Source organism: Antedon bifida, chromosome 9, assembly GCF_963402885.1.
Source record: "Antedon bifida chromosome 9, ecAntBifi1.1, whole genome shotgun sequence".
Taxonomy (NCBI): domain Eukaryota; kingdom Metazoa; phylum Echinodermata; class Crinoidea; order Comatulida; family Antedonidae; genus Antedon; species Antedon bifida.
The window spans coordinates 6,403,151-6,421,814 of NC_136234.1; the positions used below are offsets into that span (position 1 = coordinate 6,403,151).

The following is an 18,664-nucleotide window of genomic DNA, read 5'->3' on the forward strand; positions in this document are numbered from 1 at the left end:
AACAATGATTTGTATTATAGAGGGCGGCATTTACATTTTTCATAACTGTAGGAGCATATCAAGCAGAAGGTTCCGGGTTCAAATCTCGGTTAGGGATTTCCTCATCTTTATAAATTACAGTATAAGAACACTTTCAATATTATAATGGATATCAAGCTTCGTACGTCAAAGAGAAACAAATAACAAGAGTAATGAATCAAACAAATAATATAATAATTTATTGTTTATTAATAGTAGGCATGTTCAGTTAAAATTATAAAGTCTATTACCAGTGTGTCAGGTGATGTTTAATATCAACATTTAAGCTCAAGAAATTGTTTTGATAAATTAACGGCTATTTTAAGAACTTCGCATATATTGAAAGTTTATGAGTAACACTAGTTAAACCATTAAGAAACATTTTATTCAAACGATCCGAAGGCGTCTAATTAATAATAATAATATTTATAACAAAACTAATTAATAATGGTAAGATGATAAAAGAAATATAACTACACATCAACAAAGTTGTTAGTACGTAAATAATATCAAATCTTAATGTACTCAGAATACCTAATGTCCAGTTTTGTCCATATAGTTTGTTCGTACAAGAATGGGATCTTAAATCTAATTGATTTGCGTGCGATTCTCTTTAAATAAATAAATATTTATTTCGATTCATCAGTCGAACCGTTAAAAATGTATTGCAATCATATACGATATTCAACGAGGGCTAATGATAGATTCATTCCATACAACGTTTCCTTAAAGCGAAACATACCATCCCAAAATAACTCTTATTTATTTTTACATATTGCTCTAAAATCATCTATGAGAATTTAGTGTAACCAGCAGATGACGACATCATAGGATGTCCTTCTGGTTCGCTGTAGCCCTGTCTTTGTCGAACTCGACGGTAACCGATTACGCCGGCTATGATAGCTACGAGGCATATACAGCCCCCGATTACGGACACGGCCACGATTGCTCCATTGGACGAGGATGACGAATCGTCCACTGCCATGGTGTCGAAGGAATTGGCGGAAAAGGTAGCACTACCGCTGTTGGTGCTGGTGACAAAGTACTGATTCTGAAAGATAGGATAATCGTTTATAATAAGGTATTTTGACAGAAGCAGAAAATGCTTAACTGGTTGCGACAATGATGACAATTAATTCGTAATTGTCTTACCTCTGATGGGCAGTATATTTCTGCTCCTTCTAGTGAGTAGCTTGAACCAAGATCGACAGCAGTTTGTAGGTCTGTTGGCTTGCGTTTGATGCTTGAAAACTATCATAAAATAAAAGAATATTTATCAGTACCTGTCGTGGTGGACAAAAAAATTAGAATGCCGTTTATTGACTGCTTGACGAAATAGACCATTAGGAGAAAGTAGTATGAGGGCAATTGATTCAGTTACGTTGCAAGACACGTTTTGTTCCGCCAGTTGTCAAGCTTCGTTCCCACTGTAGACGCAACACAATGACGATGAGACGCAACGCAAGCGAGAGTTGACCAATGACAAGCGACAGTTCCAATAATCCATCGCTTGTGATTCGTCAAATCTTTCTAATTTGTTATCGCTCTGAACTGATCCTTTAAATCAAAATAATGTTATATTTATCTTACCATGCTGCGCCACAGGCCCATTGCGTACACAGCTTGTCCTTTCTTGTTAAGGTTTATACAATCCTGTGACATCAGTGACATGTCCACGCTTTTATCCTGTAATACAGAATAATAATGTTATCAGAAGTCATCATTGTCATGTGCATCATAATCATAATCATCATAAAAACATTACAATTCTACTGCTGTCATCAATATTTAATTATTTAATATCATTATTATCGTCATGATAAAACATTCATTTAATAAAATATTATAAACATTTCTTATCGATTCGATTTGGTCGATGTAGTTTATCCTCTTTGACAAGATAATTTGCATAGTGAAATGTTCCTTAATGGAAGTATTTTATTGGTAGATAGATGCACGTGGTACTTACCGCCACCTGGTTCTGAAGGTATGGTTGAACCACAACTGTAAAATCATTTTTCTCATAACGACCAGTTTCAATCAGACTGTTGAGTAGGTCCTATAAAACAAAAGCAACGTACGAAACGACATAAACGAACGTAATTCCATTCCGCACTACGTATAACTACGATGATTTCAATTAATGTGATATTTATAGTACCCCCTCTATAGCGGCACACAAAACTGGTTGTGTGAGGGTTTTTGGACAAAATAGTCAACAATTGTCGTTTGGTATTATTCAATTTCATTTTAATCAATAGTACCTGGTATTTCTCCATAGCTGTATGAACCTGTGCTACAATCTCGGTACCAGCGGTTACACACGGACACGATTTCCTGGTAAAGAAAAGAAAAGTGTTGTTAATTGATTTAGAAGCCCCGGATGTCAAATAAATATATTAATGAAATAGTACGAATAATGGTACGGAAGATGGTGGTCAGCATGCTTGCTTACGATCCCAGGGTCATAGGTTCAAATCTTGAGTGTAATAATGACTTAAACCTTTGATAAACTGAACTCACATGTAAACAGTAGTGCAGACGGATCCTTGACTAGCTATTGTACTCAGATCATGCGGATTTACAGTCGACACGATGTTGATAAACACTCTTGGCATCTGAAAAATCAATTACGATAACATTAATAATAATAATAATAATAATAATCAAACATTTATATAGCGCCAATTCTAAAAACAATGATCATTGATTGTATCCTGAAATTTGCTAAAGCTCTGTCTACACTATCAAACTTTATGCGACACAAAATGTGATGTGCCCATATATAGAGACGATGATGTCATATCACTACCAGATTTGGGCATATCACTACCATATATGGATATTTTAATTTTAACTTAATGTAGCCTAGAAATGTCAAGACGACTTTAATACAGGCGTACTGGAATATCAATATATATGTAACAAAAAAATAAAATTAATTACAAATGTTTTGTTTTACCTCGTCCATCAATAACTCCAGCGCTTCATACATTGACGACATAAAGTCTGAGGGCGTTGCATCGTCATTCTCCACGCAATAATTACAGAAGTCATTGCCACCGACGAGTATCGTCACCATCTTCCAATCCTGTTCATAGTTAATCCGTTTATCAGACTTCATCATGTCGATTAATTCGGCTGCTTGACAGGCTAGCTCACTATGAAAAAGACAACAACCAATAGTAAATAACATTTTATTTTATTAAATTGTTATTTGCAAATATACATGGTCTGGCTACACTATCAAACTTTATGTGATAAAAAAATGTGATGTGCCCATATATGGACATAATGATGTCATATCACTACTATATTTGGGCACATTACACTGTTTTTGTCAAACTAGCTTGATAGTGTAGACAGAGCTTTTATAGTGCACTACAAACGGGTAAATCGTTGTATGACACTGTACCACTGTAAAACGAAAACAGAGGGGATAGGAACGAGGCTGATATTACGTCAACAATGTTATCAACGCGTTTCTCTAACATTCCACTAGAAACGCTCAATAAACGCTAAACTTACTTGAGTCTTGCACCAGTTTCGGCTACGTTAAGCCCTATAGAGCGTTCCGTTGAAAAGCCTACGAGGGATGGGTTGAACTTTTTCAGAATGTCTATTGGTCAAAAGAAAGAAGGTTTTAGTTTATTACAGAATGAAGAATAACAATATAATCGATGTCTCACTATATAATGTCTGATAATGATGAAGACAGAAATGAGATTATAATAATGTTGATAATAATTAAATAATATGATAAAAAGAATTTAGTTTATATCAGAATAAAGAATAATAATTGGTGTTTCACTATATGATTACTTCATTCAAGTTTATTTAGCCAGGACCTTAAACAAGAAAAAAAAAATAAGAATAATGATATCTGATAATGTCGACGAAGACTGAAATGCGATTGTAATGTTGATAATGAATAATGATAAAAAATAACTTACTTGGTAATGTCACTATTGTTTCCACGTTGTCTTGACCGCCAGCTCTGTAACACAAAATACATAATTCAATTGTATTAACATTACATTTTACAATTGTCCTCGTTAGACCAGTCTCACTTCTAGAAGAGGCCCACATTACAAACTGAATACATGTATGAAGAATATTAGTTTAGGTTTTAGACGGACTGTTTACTTAATATTAGTAAAAAGATAAATATTTTGGCACATATGGCGTTTCAAAAATCATAAACACAAAAAGACTTGGAACAGAATAGAAGAATATCTGTAGGTCTATGCTTATATATCGAATATACTATAGCATGAGTATCGTTGTACTTACGAAAAGCTTAAATCTCGGTATTCTGTTAATGTATCTAAAATGCTATCGGAACCTGCACTACTCCCGGCCTGCATAACAAAATAAAAAACACATTTAATCTCCATTTTTTTTTTCAAAATCGTACATATTCCAGGATTTTTCTTCAATTCTAATATACTGTACACCTTATCATTTTTATGAGAATTTAGGAGGTTGAAAGTTCCCTAATATGGGTCCCCTAGGCCTCCTTATCACCATTTAGTTCCCCGTATTTGACTTACGGTTATTCCATCACCAATCGCCCCTATCACTTTGATATCACTTGGCCTGAGTTCGTGTACTGACGTAGGAATTTTATCACTTTTAAATACTTCACAATTACACGGTACACCAGTAGGTTCCGAAGACTAGAATACATAAAATAAAGAAAATGATAATTTATCACATACATTTAAAAACATAAAATATATATATTTAAAACCTAACCAACTTAAAGTACTGAAATATGAATAACGAAATAATTATCAAATATGAATAACGAAATAATTATCAAATATATGATTAACGAAATAAATATCAAATATGACTAACAAAATAATTATCAAATAATTATTATCATTAATTGCAATAAATACCAAAATAACAGCTAATTATGTGAAGTGAATAGATTGATTAGGTTGTTTATTCATACACATTGTGACGTGTGTTTAATAATATTCAGATGAGGGTAGCAGTTTGTTTTGATAAGCAAATTTAAATAATTATGTAGGTAGGTAGGCCTAATGCTTCACGTCATTTCATATTCCAATATAAGTCTCCAATTTATACAATTCGATGCTTATTTAGTGTCAAACAATATGAAAAATGTTATTATTGTATTGGCGTTTCATACTTTGGGTCTGTATCAGTGCTATGAACACAATACGGATTGGATAGTGACGATAATTTTAAATTAAAGTAAAATGTATTTCTTTCGAATCAAATAAAAAAGTTAAAGCAAATCACAAGCGATCCAGTGATTGGTCAAATTAGTTGCGGCACGCTTTGTTGCATTGCGTTCAAAGTGGGAACCAAGCGTGGCTCCCACTAGAGTTGATCAATGACAATCCACTGTTCGAATAATCCATTGCATGTGATTGGTCAAATCCCTTACGTTGCGTTACGTCCTTGCGCTGCGTCGCAAGTGGGAACCAAGCGTTACAAAGAACCAAGTTTATTGTAGACTTTCATTTCTTAATAGGCCTACATAATCTGGTTGGCTACATAATGGTCTTCATTTCAAGGTGGAGGAGCCAATAATTAAATTGTAAAGCTTACTGTATCTACTCTAGAGTCATCACAGTCTTCTGATGAAATATACTCTGCTAAACGGTTAATCATGTTTTTATCTGCATCTGTAAAACAATCAAACCAATTTTCATTCTTTTATCTTTACTTTCAAACACCATAATATAATACTTGAAATCAGAAAGCATATGCCTACAGCACGATCATTATTTCTTACAGCTATTAAATTCAAAATTCAAAATTAAAATTCTACATTAATTTGAACAAAAAATGAAAATTAACAAAATTTAACTTACTCTCGAGTGAAATAGAGTGAACTTCCACCATTAAAATAGCAAAGAGTACACACTTAAGCATGGTAGCCATGTTTAGTCGAACTGCTACAGTAAAGTATCTATGTCTAGTAGCTTCGTCTAAACGCTTGTGGCCCGCGCCGTCGTCGTCTTTACAAATACACCCGTATAAATATATTTATTAAACGAAGGCGAGGTTTTCATGTGACGTATAATAATTCTATTGAGATTTATTGAATTATGCTGGTATGAACAGAAGAACGGTGCCTACCAGTCATTATTATTATTATGCTTCCTTAACTATCATCCCTAAATGTATTCTATTATAATAAATGTACAATACTATTATATAACTTATCATGGTCTTGAGTAGGACTAAATAAATAATGATTTTAAATTCGTATTTTACATTTATCACACTTTGGTCACTACCAAGAAAAATAACATGCTAGCGACCGAATAATAACATGCTCGCGACCGAATAATCACCCAAACCTTTTCATCAAAGCTCTGACTGACACTCCTCCATAGGCCTAAGTAATAACTAACTGATAAGCTTGGTTCCAACTAGGACGCAATACAACAACGTAGGCACAACGTAAGTGAGTTGACCAATAACAAGCGATAGTTTGGGTGATCCATCGTATCGTGATTGGTCAAATTACTTGCGTCGACCTAGCCTAATCATGGAGTTATTTACTCGATCCATGGCCTAATGGTGGTATAATGCAACACAACAAATTTGATCAGTCATCGGCTGGTCGAACAACTCGCGTAGCGTACGTTTTGCCAATGCGTCCGCGCCAACCGTCAGTGTATGTAGTAAGTAAGTATATGCAGAGAAAAGATCAATCCTAAATAGACAATAATATGCCTAATAGTAATAGGTCTCTACTTAACTTATCTAAATTAACTTAATAACCATCTTCGTTATCATAGAAATTATAATAATACATCTTTTCATTATCAAACATGTAATCATAAAGTTGTAGACGGTCCTCCTTGCCGTCTTTCACGGCACAACAAATGACACAAGAGGCGACCAATGCGATCATGACTATAAACAACGTGATCAACATGGCGGCGTAGTACGGGTGGTTCAGCTTTCTCATTAGTCTTGTGTTTTTTGAACCATTTTTGTTGGAAACTTCAAAACTGATTCCATTCTTGTTGGCATTGTTACTGGTACTGGTTGAAAGGTACGCGCCCTATACAAAATAATGGTAATAAGTTGATGATTTAGTTTTTATTCTGCCTAATGTGTTGCTTATCTACTACACGGTGAAACTGATGGGTTCTCAAATAGACTTAAGTGTTATTCACTCTATTACTTTATACGTTTTATCTAGGCCTACTAAAGATTGGTTTCCATTGGGACGCAACGCAAGGATGTTCACGCAACGCAGGTAATTTGACCAATCAAAAACGAAGGACTATCTGAACTGTTGCTTGTGATTGGTCAACTTGCGTTGCGCGTACGTTGTTGCGTTGCATCCTAGTGGGAACCAAGTTTAAACCATTTACCTCTTTTGGGCAAACTAGTTCGACTCCAGTTGCGTAATTACTAACCGTGCGCTCACCAGCTGTAAACTAAAATATAACAAAAATGTAATTACACAATCATTTTAATTTACAAAACCAATTATAATTTACAAAATCTGGTATAATTAGGCAATGTTTAAATTAAACCAATAGTTTACTTACAAGATTATTCCATAGTGCTGCAGCGCTTCTCTCGTGACCCTTCCTGCTTATGTGTGTACAATCGCCAGACAATAACGTGACGTCAGGGGTTCCGTCCTGTAAATCATCATAACGAAAACAAATAGTTAACGTAAAAGAATTAATTTGTTGATTACGTAATGTAAAAACGGTTATCGTCAGTATTTTATAATCTATAACAATTAACCTACCAAGTACGCTTACGTTTAATTACGCTACGTTAAAATACTTACAGATAATGACGTCAGCAGGTCATGCTGTCTTTGTAATTGGACAGAAAACGTATCAGAATCGTAATTTCTGTCGTCGATTGCTTCTGCTAATTTTTCCTAGAAAGTATTGAAGAAAAATGTTTGATGTTTTATATAATACAACGTACCAAATATATGATAATGATGAAATAAAGGATATTGTAATATTTATCATAGCCTACCTGATATTGTTGAGACAGCTGCGATACAACTTCTGCGTCTTCTTTCTTCACAATACATGGGCACGTGTTGCTAAAAAAAACATTAAATTTTACTGTCGCAAATGACTGTATATCTCGCTGGATTCAACAAAGTGTCGGTTAAATAGGGATAATGACCATAGTATTATAATATAATATTTAAAAAATCAATGTCTTACTGTCTTATAGATTCACAATACTGATCGTTTGCATCGACTTGACGTAAGATGCTGACATCAAATATTGGAATAACATTTACATACGCACGTGGAACCTGTGGATGAATATAAATGTATTGTTTATTATATTGTAATTGCGTTTTTAGAAATATAGAAATATACGGTAGTTATGCTTATGGTGCATTATGCTAATGTATAGCACTAGCAGGTAGAAAAATGTTACTCAACTCTGACGTTATTACATCATGATGATGTAGTAACGTCAGAGTTGAGTAACATTTTTCATCTCTGTTGTAGTTAATAAAGAAACAGTTGATGACATACCTTTTCCTTCAGTCGTTCGATGGCTTTTGCAATATTCGTGACGTAATTAAAAGATGAGTACTTTTTTACGTCATGGCACGCATTACAAAGGTCATTTAAACCAACGTACAACGTAATCATTTTCCAATCTCGCTCAATGTCGATATTTGAATCGGACTGCATGCGACTTATCAATGTATTTGCTTGTGTAAGCATGTCCCTTAAAAATAAACATAAAAATAGAATATGACGTCGTTAAATTAGATAACAAACTTCAGAAAACAATGTAAGGGAATTATTGACTTTACATTGTTGTTTTGGAGAGAATTTTACTTTATTTCTGTACGTATTTGCAAACACAATTTTATATTTATATTGTATTTATGCAAATAATATTATTAAATTGAAATAATTATGCTCCAATTGATAAACCTAGATAAAGATTCCGACAAACATTAATGTTATTCACTTACTGTGATTCAGCTCCGATGAATGCAACATTTAAATCACGTGATCCATTTGAGTAGCCATACAGATTGCCATTGTACATTTTTAATATAGCTTTAAAACAAAAATAATATGACTTAGAAATGGTTCGATACTTGAATAGTATGGAAAAACAATTGCAAAGAATTGCAAACTTACATGGAAGTGTCGTCATTTTCGTCAAAGATTTGCTGCCACCAATCCTTGGAGAAAAAATAAAACGTTATATACAAATAATTTTACTTTTTGTTGAACTTAAGTTGAAATTAAATTAATCTGATGTTTTTAAAAACTTACGAAAACGCATGGCCTGACGTGTCAACTGTAATATCAGAAACGTCTATTCCAACACCAGTCTACAAACAAAAAAGTGTTAACATAATAATGATACTTTCGTTTTGTGACGGATGATATATATTGCGTATTTATTCAGAAACATAATGATATATTAATATTATTAACTGTTTTATTCAATTACCGTGATAGAATCTCCGAGCGCTGCAATAACTTGAATATCTCCAGGTGTAAGTCTGTGAACTGAAATGTGTATTGCTTGTTTATATACAGTTACTATCGGTGGTTGTTTTCACATTTAAGTATTTGCTTTAGTTAAATAAATAGGCCTATACGTTGTTATATGCTCTTAATGGCGTGTTACATGTAAGATGATTTGGACAAAACTTGCTACCTATGTTGTAATTGCAACGTATTTAAAGAATTGTGTATTAATATTGTTTAAAGCATAGCTCCGTGTTTTTGATTTATTGTTAATTATAAAATAATGAACCTTTGTAAACATCGATAATAACCCCACTTTATATTTTTCGACGGGTGACTTGAAATAAGACTTTTTACTCAGATATAAGATATTCGTTGTAAAAGGTACACATTGAGATTGGACCCAGTACCTCAACATGATAAAAGCAGAGTACAATGATACAGTGCCTTTAATAAACATGACCTTTCACCCACATATTACCTGATTTAGGTTGAGTCTTGGATTGAGAAACATGACAGCTAAAATCAATACCCGCAGATTCAGTTGTCTATTGTGTGAATATTAAAATATGTAAAGTTAGTACACATTTCACAAATACAGGTAGTTGTGTACCATTGTTCAGTAATACAATTATTCATTAGGTTCGAAATAAGCATTACAATATACATACCTCCTTTGAATTGGAATGATTTGCTGAAGCGAAGCTAAATCCTACTGAAAAGAAATAAAGATTAGTGACATAGGCCTAATTGTTAATTTACAAAAAAATAAGGTTTGTGTCCAATTAAATTACTTCACATTCATTATTTTATATTAAAATATTTGTAAAACAAATTTAATTTCATTTATTTTTGCCTCAAAAGATAATAAGACATAAAAATACAATACATGAAAAAAGAACAAAAACACAACCTTAAAGTGAACTTAATCACTATTAATAGTATTTCTCCAATTATCGACATAATAAAAAGTATTTTTGACATTTGAGACTTAGGGAGTGGAGTTGAAAGACTCGTGACTTACAACAATGGAACTAGGTCAGGATTGAACCCTGGACCTTGGGATTGGAAGGCAAGCACGTTAACCACCAACAAGCTACAGCTCCACTACTTAAACTAATACACTCAACACGAAAGAAACTAAATAACTAGATACTCTTCATTTATTTATTTCGTTTTCTTTCAGTATTGTTGCTAGCCCTCTATTAATAAGGGAGCCCTACGACAAATTAACATTTTAATTAAAGAATGTTCTTTCTTTATAAATTATCTAAGGACGGTCGAAGCATGGAAGTACATTTATTATTAGTACGTTACTCGTCGAAATTATTACTACATATTATATCCTTACAAACTACAAACAAAAAATATTACAAATGTATCTCCAAAACTATTACAATCATCAAAAATTTACGAAAACACCAAAATATACATTTATTATGAAATAGTATAAAAATATATAAATCTTACTTGTGGTATAAAGGCAGACATTAAAAATTAAAAACAGAAATCGTGTTTCAAGCGGCTCCATGGTTATCAATCGTGTCTACACAGCACATTGAGGCAAGAACACAAATCGGTAACGTCTGTATAATCATATGCATATTATATTGCTTATGAATTATTTTACATATATTAAACAAGAAAGATACATATTCCGTATTTAATTAGTTAAATATGGTGGTACAGTATAAACCAACTTAAGTTGCTACAAAAAACTGCGAGGAACTCCAATAAATTTCACTACCTGGAGACAATCATTGGTATGAAACTTTTTAATGTAACACGTGACGTAAAGCGTAGGGGCAGTTTAATTGGTTGGTTGTAATATGGTATCGGCGCGCGCGCGTCATGACGTCACCTATCAACAAATGTTGGTATTAATCTCATCTGTTTCAGTTTATTTTTTGAAATCTTAAAACAGGTATATATATTCAATCTCGCATTTAATTTTCCATTGTTCTAAATTATTGAATGGGATAGCCGTTTTCTTTACCAAAAAAATAAACACGTTTTTTTTTGTATCACGATTCATTTTCAACTAAAATAACCTCATCACCGGTGAGTACTATCCGATAATTAGATCCTTTTTTTCGACAACACCTTCTGAAATAGCGAAGACAGTCTTTGTGTGGTTGAACCGGCAAAGAATGACATAATCGAATTGTTATATAAACTGCCACAATAAGAAAGAAGACTAAGACAGGGAAGAGAAACGCTAGGTGAATCCCACCGCCATCTTCTGCTGAAAAAAAAGATAACAATATCAAAGTAGTACGATATGTATATTTCTATTCTACTGTTTTGTATAAAATTGTGGTTCTGTTATACTGTTGCGTTTTTTTAGTATTCAATTAAATAACCTAGGCCTACCTGATTGACAAACTAGATTCAATGAAGGTCCTAGTTGACATGTCTCATTGTCTTTACATAAAGAATTACCGCAAGCATTGGGAGGCGAAGCTGAAAACAATTTAGACATTATTAATGTGGTATTACGAGTCGTTGATTTGAAATAAGTGGTATATGAGGCGCCTTCTGGACACTGTTAAATTATGTTGACATAATTAGTAGTGTCCCGAATGGCGCCCCGTAATGGTGGGAAGACTAATATAACAAGGAGAGAATGCGATAAATAGATGACACTGTGATTGATAACAATGATGACGACAATGATAATTGTCGATAATGATAAAGATGACATAAAAAACTGTACACAATACATTCCATTTTTACTTTTCTAATTTAAATATTAGGCTATATATTTTTTCCAGGATTGATAATATGAATTACCTGAACATTCGATCATAATATCATCGGTGTGTACACACTTATTGATTCCCCAATCACTGTGTTTACATTCTGCTAGAGTGCTCTCCGACCCATTACACCTGACGTCACTCAAATGTATTGGTCCGCGTCCTCTCACATGTTTCAATCCCGCACTACTGTTGTGAGAAGGCGGTCCTAGACCGAGTGAACGACAGACGACGGCGTCCTCGTTGTATGACCAGGACGGCGAACGACAAACAGTTCCCCATTGACCTTCGTGGTAGATCTCAAACCTACCTTCCAGTGACGACGCAGGACTAATTAGCCGAACGGAATGCTCTGTCGATAAGTAAGCAAAAGCAGACGATTAAGTTTGATCTCTAGTACTGGTGACGTAGGTGATGTGCCCAAATATGGTAGTGAAATGACATCATTTTGTTCATATGGGCACATCACATTTTTTTTTAAGTTTTAAAGTTTAATAGTGTAGACAGAGCTTTAGTGAATACATACAATAAAGATTTCTTGTATGTAATTAATCCTCCTACTAATTAAAGTTATTAGTTCATTAGTACATTTGGGATAGAATTTTTAATACGAAAACACATGGCAGATATTGTAGATTGTAGAAAGAAAATCGGAAAGTGAAACATCTAGATTGTCACTTGGCTCATTATACATATAGAAACACAATTATTTTAAATACCTGTAAATTCGTTACAAAAAGTATACATCGCTTTTAAGTCGTAACTTGTTGACACTTCTTCGGAAAGGTTCGGACAATCTCGGACATCCCTTTCCGTTCCTTTGCAAGCGATGTTTTTAACAAAGCAACCATAGCCACTATCAAACTTTCTTGTGGAAATCGATTTTGGTAAATTGTAATCGGTTTTGGCAGAAGCATATCCCATACTTCGACAAATTACATTTTTGTCGAAAATAGTGATATCATCGTCACAAATTAATTCGGTTTTTGATGATAGAATTTCAAAAGAACCTGGAACGCCTTCGTGTTGTTTGTCTCCCAGTAAACGGAATTGGCCATCTATAAAAAGAATAATATTAGATGATAGTAGTGACGATGTGGTGGCAAAACACTGACCACTGCGCAATGTATAATTTTCATAATATTTCATAGCATTAATTTACAAACTCTGACAAAAAAGGTAATGAAAAATACAATGCAATGATATAATGATAATGAGTCAGAGAATGAAGGCAGATGCCCGGAAAGATGAAGACAAACATCTTGGGAGTGAGCATAGGACAAAGTACAATTCAATTAGATTCTAAACTCACTCCATTACAAATAGTCTATGTAAATATCCAATCCGATGATTGAATAATACCACTATTTATAGAATAATTGACAGCCAATGGGACGAGATACAAAGAAAATTCAAACTTTAAAAACCTAAATGTTGCATTACCTTCAAAATACGTTGAGCAGCTAATGCTAGCAGGTTTGTTGCACTGTTGTTTAACGCCCTCTGTTGGGGAACATTCTTCAATAGTCTCTTCTGACCCAACACAATTTAGTGTTATCCTATGAAACGTCTCAGGAACATGTGTGTGGCCAAGATAAACAGTTTCACTTGCGTTAAATCCTAGTGAACGACACACCACCAACGCATCATTTATCAACAAGTCTTTGTAGCACATAGAGTCCCATACATGATTAATAAAAACCTCGACAATGCCTTCTGATGCAACTTCACCGCCAACAAGTCTGACGTCGAAATCTATGAAACAAATAATTAATAAAAACAAAATCTATGGTAAATGCACTAGAATCACTTTTTTTCACTTTGATACATCTTGAAAGTTTAATAAAATGTTTTTCAAGCAACGAATTTTCCACTTTAAAAAGTATTTTCTTTTCTTTTTCTCATCACTTAAATCGTACCTTTATTGCGATTACAAGCTAGTGCTACGTCCTGTTTGTGGCTACAATCATGAATGCCCCAGTCACCATGCTGGCAATCTGACAGACTTTTCTCATTACCAGAGCAGATTACGTCATTGAGGTAAATTGGCTGGTCTTTGGGTCCTGGTATCGGCTCAATTGTGAAATTACCACTCGGATAGCCAAGCTGTACACATGCCACGGTGACATCCTCTATTGACCATCCATCTTTATCCATGCAGACTGACCCCCATTTCCCAAAATGGTGAATTTCTAGGCGGCCCTCGTTAAGATTGTTTCCATCTACGAGACGGACGTCTCCATCTACAACAACAAGTTAAAAGGGTTAGAAAGTTATTATAATTGGTCCACTATCTATGGTTTACACTATCAAACTTGATGTGACAAAAAATGTGCCTAAATGTTTACTAATATTTTAGTCGTTACTATTGCTTGTGTATTTTTCGACGGAATAGTCGAGTATTCTCTGAAACCAAATGGCACACCACTTACCAATTGCATTTATGCTTCCACACACCACACCGACTTCGTACTCATCTGATCCGATGCTGCTAAGCTTTTCTAAGTTATAATTACAAGTATGCAAACTGGTTTCTTTGCCTTTGCATTCCACGTCTGCCATGCTGTAAACCAACCCACTCTGGCCGTCACCAAAGCGTCCATCAGTCACAGCATCATAAGCCGTCTCGTAGCCTAGCGCCCTGCAAGCAACGCTACTTTCTCTGAGTTCCCAATTCCTACTGAGGACAGGAGACCAAATTCCTTCTAGAAGAACTTCGATTCTACCCTCATTTGGTTGATTACTGCCCATCAACCTAGTCTGAAAATCTAAATAAAGAGAGATAGATAGATATATGGAGTAGATTAATCTGGTTCATTTGTCGGCGTTTCAATTATGGGTACGGGTACTTTTAGACATACTTTTTCTTTGAAGACACGTCACTTCTACACTACGCCCTCTCGTACAAGCCGACGGCGTAGTCTCGTTGTAAACCTGGTGTCGACAGTATCGCAAACCGCTCTCTGTACCCAGACACATGACGTCGTGTAGATGGATTTCTGACGATTCCCCGACGTCGCCAGCTGGATGGTAGGCATCAGCAGCAGCAAAGCCAAGGTTACGACAGACGACAGTGGCACCATTCAAGTTCCAATTGATGTCGCAAATGCTTCCCCAAGTTCCACGGAGGTAAATTTCGACTCTTCCAGAATTATCTAAATCACTATCGCTTAGTCTCACGTGATAATCTTGAAAAAAGAAAAAAAAAAGAGAAGGTTGTTTAATTAAGTTGTTAGCTCAAAAACTACCATATGTCACATCTTTCAATTGTCCTCTTTATGACAAGGCCAATTTTGAATTGGCTTATGCCTCTTCTCTGGCTAAGGTGGGCACTGGATGAGAGAAGCTATTGGTCAATGATAGGACCAGCCAAAGGTCCTGGCTTAATTTCATCCATCATTCAGATGAATGATGCAAGACTAACTGACATTGTCGTTCACAACAGATGTCGGCCTTAATAATATCAATATCAGTGGCAGTTCTTACCAGACGCTTCGTTCGGTTTACAAATGACACCAATGTCTTCTTCATGGCTATCCTCCATTGGTCGTTTATACAGACAGTCTAGGATATTACTCTCGTTCCCGTGGCACTTCACACCTGCCATGTGCACTGGCATTCCTATTCCTTTTCCAAAGTGACCCAATAAAGGATAATAGGTGACTGGTACACTGTAGCCTAACTGACGGCAGACAACATGGGCTTCCAGTTCACCCCAGTCACTGCTGTACACCGTCCCCCAAGTACCATTTATTTTTACCTCTAAACGGCCCATTTCTGGTGATGCACTGGCCGCAAGTCGAATAAGTACATCTGTAAGAAGACAGACTTTTAAAGGATAGAACTAATGGAATAGTATTTTTAGTCGCGCGACTCTACAGCTCACTATGTCGGTCGGTCGGGTGGTAAACACTAACTCAAATTTGAGCACGCGACTGCAGCCATGTATATGGCCTTGTCATTTTGATGCAGGCCTATGCTATAGATGACGAAAACCTACGCCTATTATGAGATCTGAAACAAATCCAACCATTTTAAAGTATCAATTGGCTATTTACAATTGTGTCATTCTTTTTGTCTTCTATGGACGCATATTTTGGGAAAAGCATAACAATCATTACAAAAGTTAGTTAATACATAATTATTTTCTTTTAATTCAAACTCGAGTTTGCTCTAAATTTAATAAATTATTATGCTCTTTTTTTCCAATGTCAGGCACATGATAGTGTCGTCATTATTTTTAAACTATTCTGAATATAATAATCATTGACTAATATGTCTAAAATTAGTTCTATACTCATTAGTTTTAGGAAACTTTTGATTTCAAAATTTCCGATTAAGTTCAATAGACAATAGGTTTAAACTATTAGGTTATTTCCGTTTTACAAGTTTCGGATAAAGTTGCAAGTATTGGGTTAGTTTCCCCAGAGGTCATCATAATTCATTCAAGAAAGACAACGATTTTTGTCTGTTTTTATTAGTAAATACGAAATGTAAATTATAATTAGGTGATATAGGCCTACTTATTAACTACCTGTACCTGGTTTTGAGCGCAACAGTTGTATAGTATCAGGCTTTACATGCACAATATGTCTTTATTGGGTCTTAAACAACGACTAGAGGCTATATTAAATCTTTTGACTGAAAACATTAATGAGGCGAGCAAAATTAATAGGGCTACTACATAATAGGCCTACTTACTATACTAAGGAGTAAGAAGTATAATAGTCATGGTAGGTGTATTAGTGGAAATAACTCGAACAATTATACACTTACCGGTTGCAGTGGTTATCACAAAGACATTGAATAGAATGATGGCGGCCTGTTGTATCAGTAACATTGCGTACTCAGTGCTGGAACATAGGCATACGATGAATTTTTATCGTAAAGTTACGACGACGCCATTTATACCACAATTCAATATCATTCTATACATCATATAACACAATAATTTCGTTTTAAAATAATATCATTGTTATGCGTAAACAACAAAACCAACGACGCATATCAACCAATGCAGTAGTCTAAGCCGTATAGATTATAGGCTACCATCAATACAATGATAGGTTTAAATTCAGAGAGGATTATCAATCTAGTCTCTCTTTTCTAACTTCTCTGGGTTATTGTGATCCGTTATGGCTGATCAGTGCTATACCTCCATGATCAGTGTACCAAATATCATGTTTACCCTCTATCAACCCAGTATTTCATACGGTGTATTTAGCTTTCATAAATACCAACAATATTTTTGTTTTCACTTTCTATTGTTGATGTTGTTTTAACGTTCGATAAACGAAAGTCGCATACATTAAAACCAATGATATTAGTCTACTTTATTCATATTTTCATATCATTCGATTTTAGTCGATCGCGTGCAAACCCGACTCTACAGCTCACTATGTCAGTCGGTTGTTCGGTCGGTCGGTAAACACTAACTAAAATTTGCGTATGCGACCGCAGCCATGTATATGGCTTTGTTAAATACTAAACTGGGAATATCCAGTAAGTCAATTTTAACTTATCCAGTAAGTTAATTTTAGTAGTCGGACAGGTGCAGAAAATGAGCTCTCGTTATGGATATAAACAAAATCTGAGCGATTGTATTTTTACAATTTTTCAAAGAGTCTTCAATCAAAATAACATTTATTTACAAATAACGGTGGCGTCATTATACAAATACTTGTATCAGGGACGCCAAACAAAACAGACACAAACAAACAAAAAAATATATAAATCATTCTAGTTACTAAAACAATAGTAAATAGAAATGACTCATATTTGTGTCTTTCTTTAAAAACGCATTATTTACACAATAGAAGTGAAAAACATTTGAAACATTTAATGATTTATAAAATAATGCACTACAGTAGCTAAAGGCGTCACAACGTACAGACATATGATAGTCCATTAGTGGTTAATTTATACCTGGCCAGGGTTAGGCCTAGAACAATACACACGAAAAAAAACCAATATATCAATGGTAACAATCAATGCTCCTATGCCATTAACGGAGCCTTTTATACACGAAATTGTAGTTTTTCTTAAATTAAATGAATTCATTAAAAAGTTGAAGGACGTGTAATTGTATACACTTTGTAAAGTAGTGTTTTTGTGAAACGTTTTACTAACAATTATTTCTCGAATTGAATTCAGTTTTAGTCCTGATGGATGGCATGAGTGCGCGCGTAACACGTCATCAGTTGTCTGCTGCTGTGTTGTATATCTTTTCATTTAGGGCTCTGTTGCTTATGGGCTAACAACCCATAATAACTTGCACTGGAAGACGCCTCTTGCTGCTGGCCTAACTTCTTGCGGGCTAACAACCCATAATAACTTGCACTGGAAGACGCCTCTTGCTGGCCTAGCTCCTTGTGGGCTAACATCCTATAATAACTT

The 18,664-nt window shown here is 34.6% G+C and overlaps 4 protein-coding genes across 6 annotated transcripts in view; 1 reads left to right on the plus strand and 3 right to left on the minus strand.

The window, feature by feature from the left end:
* Nucleotides 1-18,664, plus strand: part of LOC144852444 (uncharacterized) — a 97,925-nt gene that overhangs the window by 38,629 nt on the left and 40,632 nt on the right. The window lies entirely within an intron of this gene.
* LOC144851430 (phospholipase B1, membrane-associated-like) lies at nt 246-6,033 on the minus strand. Its single transcript, XM_078708886.1, has 13 exons — nt 5,874-6,033; nt 5,608-5,684; nt 4,572-4,697; nt 4,312-4,379; nt 3,972-4,015; nt 3,547-3,637; nt 2,981-3,179; nt 2,542-2,636; nt 2,283-2,355; nt 1,988-2,077; nt 1,609-1,704; nt 1,171-1,269; nt 246-1,069 (listed from the first exon to the last, which is right to left on the minus strand). The coding sequence occupies exons 1-13, from the start codon at nt 5,941-5,943 to the stop codon at nt 809-811; spliced, it is 1,389 nt and encodes a 462-aa protein (XP_078565012.1). The 5' UTR covers nt 5,944-6,033; the 3' UTR covers nt 246-808.
* On the minus strand, nt 6,096-11,040 carry LOC144851431 (phospholipase B1, membrane-associated-like). Its single transcript, XM_078708887.1, has 14 exons — nt 10,980-11,040; nt 10,181-10,221; nt 9,991-10,057; nt 9,490-9,548; nt 9,309-9,367; nt 9,171-9,214; nt 8,999-9,086; nt 8,547-8,745; nt 8,223-8,317; nt 8,026-8,095; nt 7,826-7,921; nt 7,575-7,670; nt 7,395-7,460; nt 6,096-7,078 (listed from the first exon to the last, which is right to left on the minus strand). The coding sequence occupies exons 1-14, from the start codon at nt 11,038-11,040 to the stop codon at nt 6,785-6,787; spliced, it is 1,335 nt and encodes a 444-aa protein (XP_078565013.1). The 3' UTR covers nt 6,096-6,784.
* On the minus strand, nt 11,510-17,291 carry LOC144851429 (scavenger receptor cysteine-rich domain superfamily protein-like). Of its 2 annotated transcripts, none has more exons than XM_078708885.1 (10): nt 17,045-17,291; nt 15,755-16,081; nt 15,130-15,456; nt 14,701-15,036; nt 14,188-14,511; nt 13,712-14,023; nt 12,988-13,326; nt 12,303-12,620; nt 11,883-11,972; nt 11,510-11,751 (listed from the first exon to the last, which is right to left on the minus strand). In XM_078708885.1, the coding sequence occupies exons 1-10, from the start codon at nt 17,106-17,108 to the stop codon at nt 11,534-11,536; spliced, it is 2,655 nt and encodes an 884-aa protein (XP_078565011.1). In that variant the 5' UTR covers nt 17,109-17,291; the 3' UTR covers nt 11,510-11,533. The 2 variants fall into 2 exon arrangements, with proteins under 2 accessions (XP_078565011.1, XP_078565010.1); XM_078708884.1 differs by having other exon boundaries at nt 11,510-11,754.

Coding starts and splice junctions, on each gene's coding strand:
- LOC144851430 (XM_078708886.1), bottom strand. CDS start 5,943: ATGGCTACCATGCTTAAGTGTGTACTCTTTGCTATTTTAATGGTGGAA. Junction 3,638..3,971: donor AACAATAGTGACATTACCAA/GTAAGTTATTTT, acceptor TTTGACCAATAG/ACATTCTGAAAAAGTTCAAC. Junction 2,356..2,541: donor GTCTGCACTACTGTTTACAT/GTGAGTTCAGTT, acceptor TTTCTTTACCAG/GAAATCGTGTCCGTGTGTAA.
- LOC144851431 (XM_078708887.1), bottom strand. CDS start 11,040: ATGGAGCCGCTTGAAACACGATTTCTGTTTTTAATTTTTAATGTCTGC. Junction 10,058..10,180: donor ATCATTCCAATTCAAAGGAG/GTATGTATATTG, acceptor TTCACACAATAG/ACAACTGAATCTGCGGGTAT. Junction 7,922..8,025: donor AGCTGTCTCAACAATATCAG/GTAGGCTATGAT, acceptor AATACTTTCTAG/GAAAAATTAGCAGAAGCAAT.
- LOC144851429 (XM_078708884.1), bottom strand. CDS start 17,108: ATGTTACTGATACAACAGGCCGCCATCATTCTATTCAATGTCTTTGTG. Junction 15,037..15,129: donor GACGTGTCTTCAAAGAAAAA/GTATGTCTAAAA, acceptor CTCTTTATTTAG/ATTTTCAGACTAGGTTGATG. Junction 13,327..13,711: donor CTGCTCAACGTATTTTGAAG/GTAATGCAACAT, acceptor TTCTTTTTATAG/ATGGCCAATTCCGTTTACTG.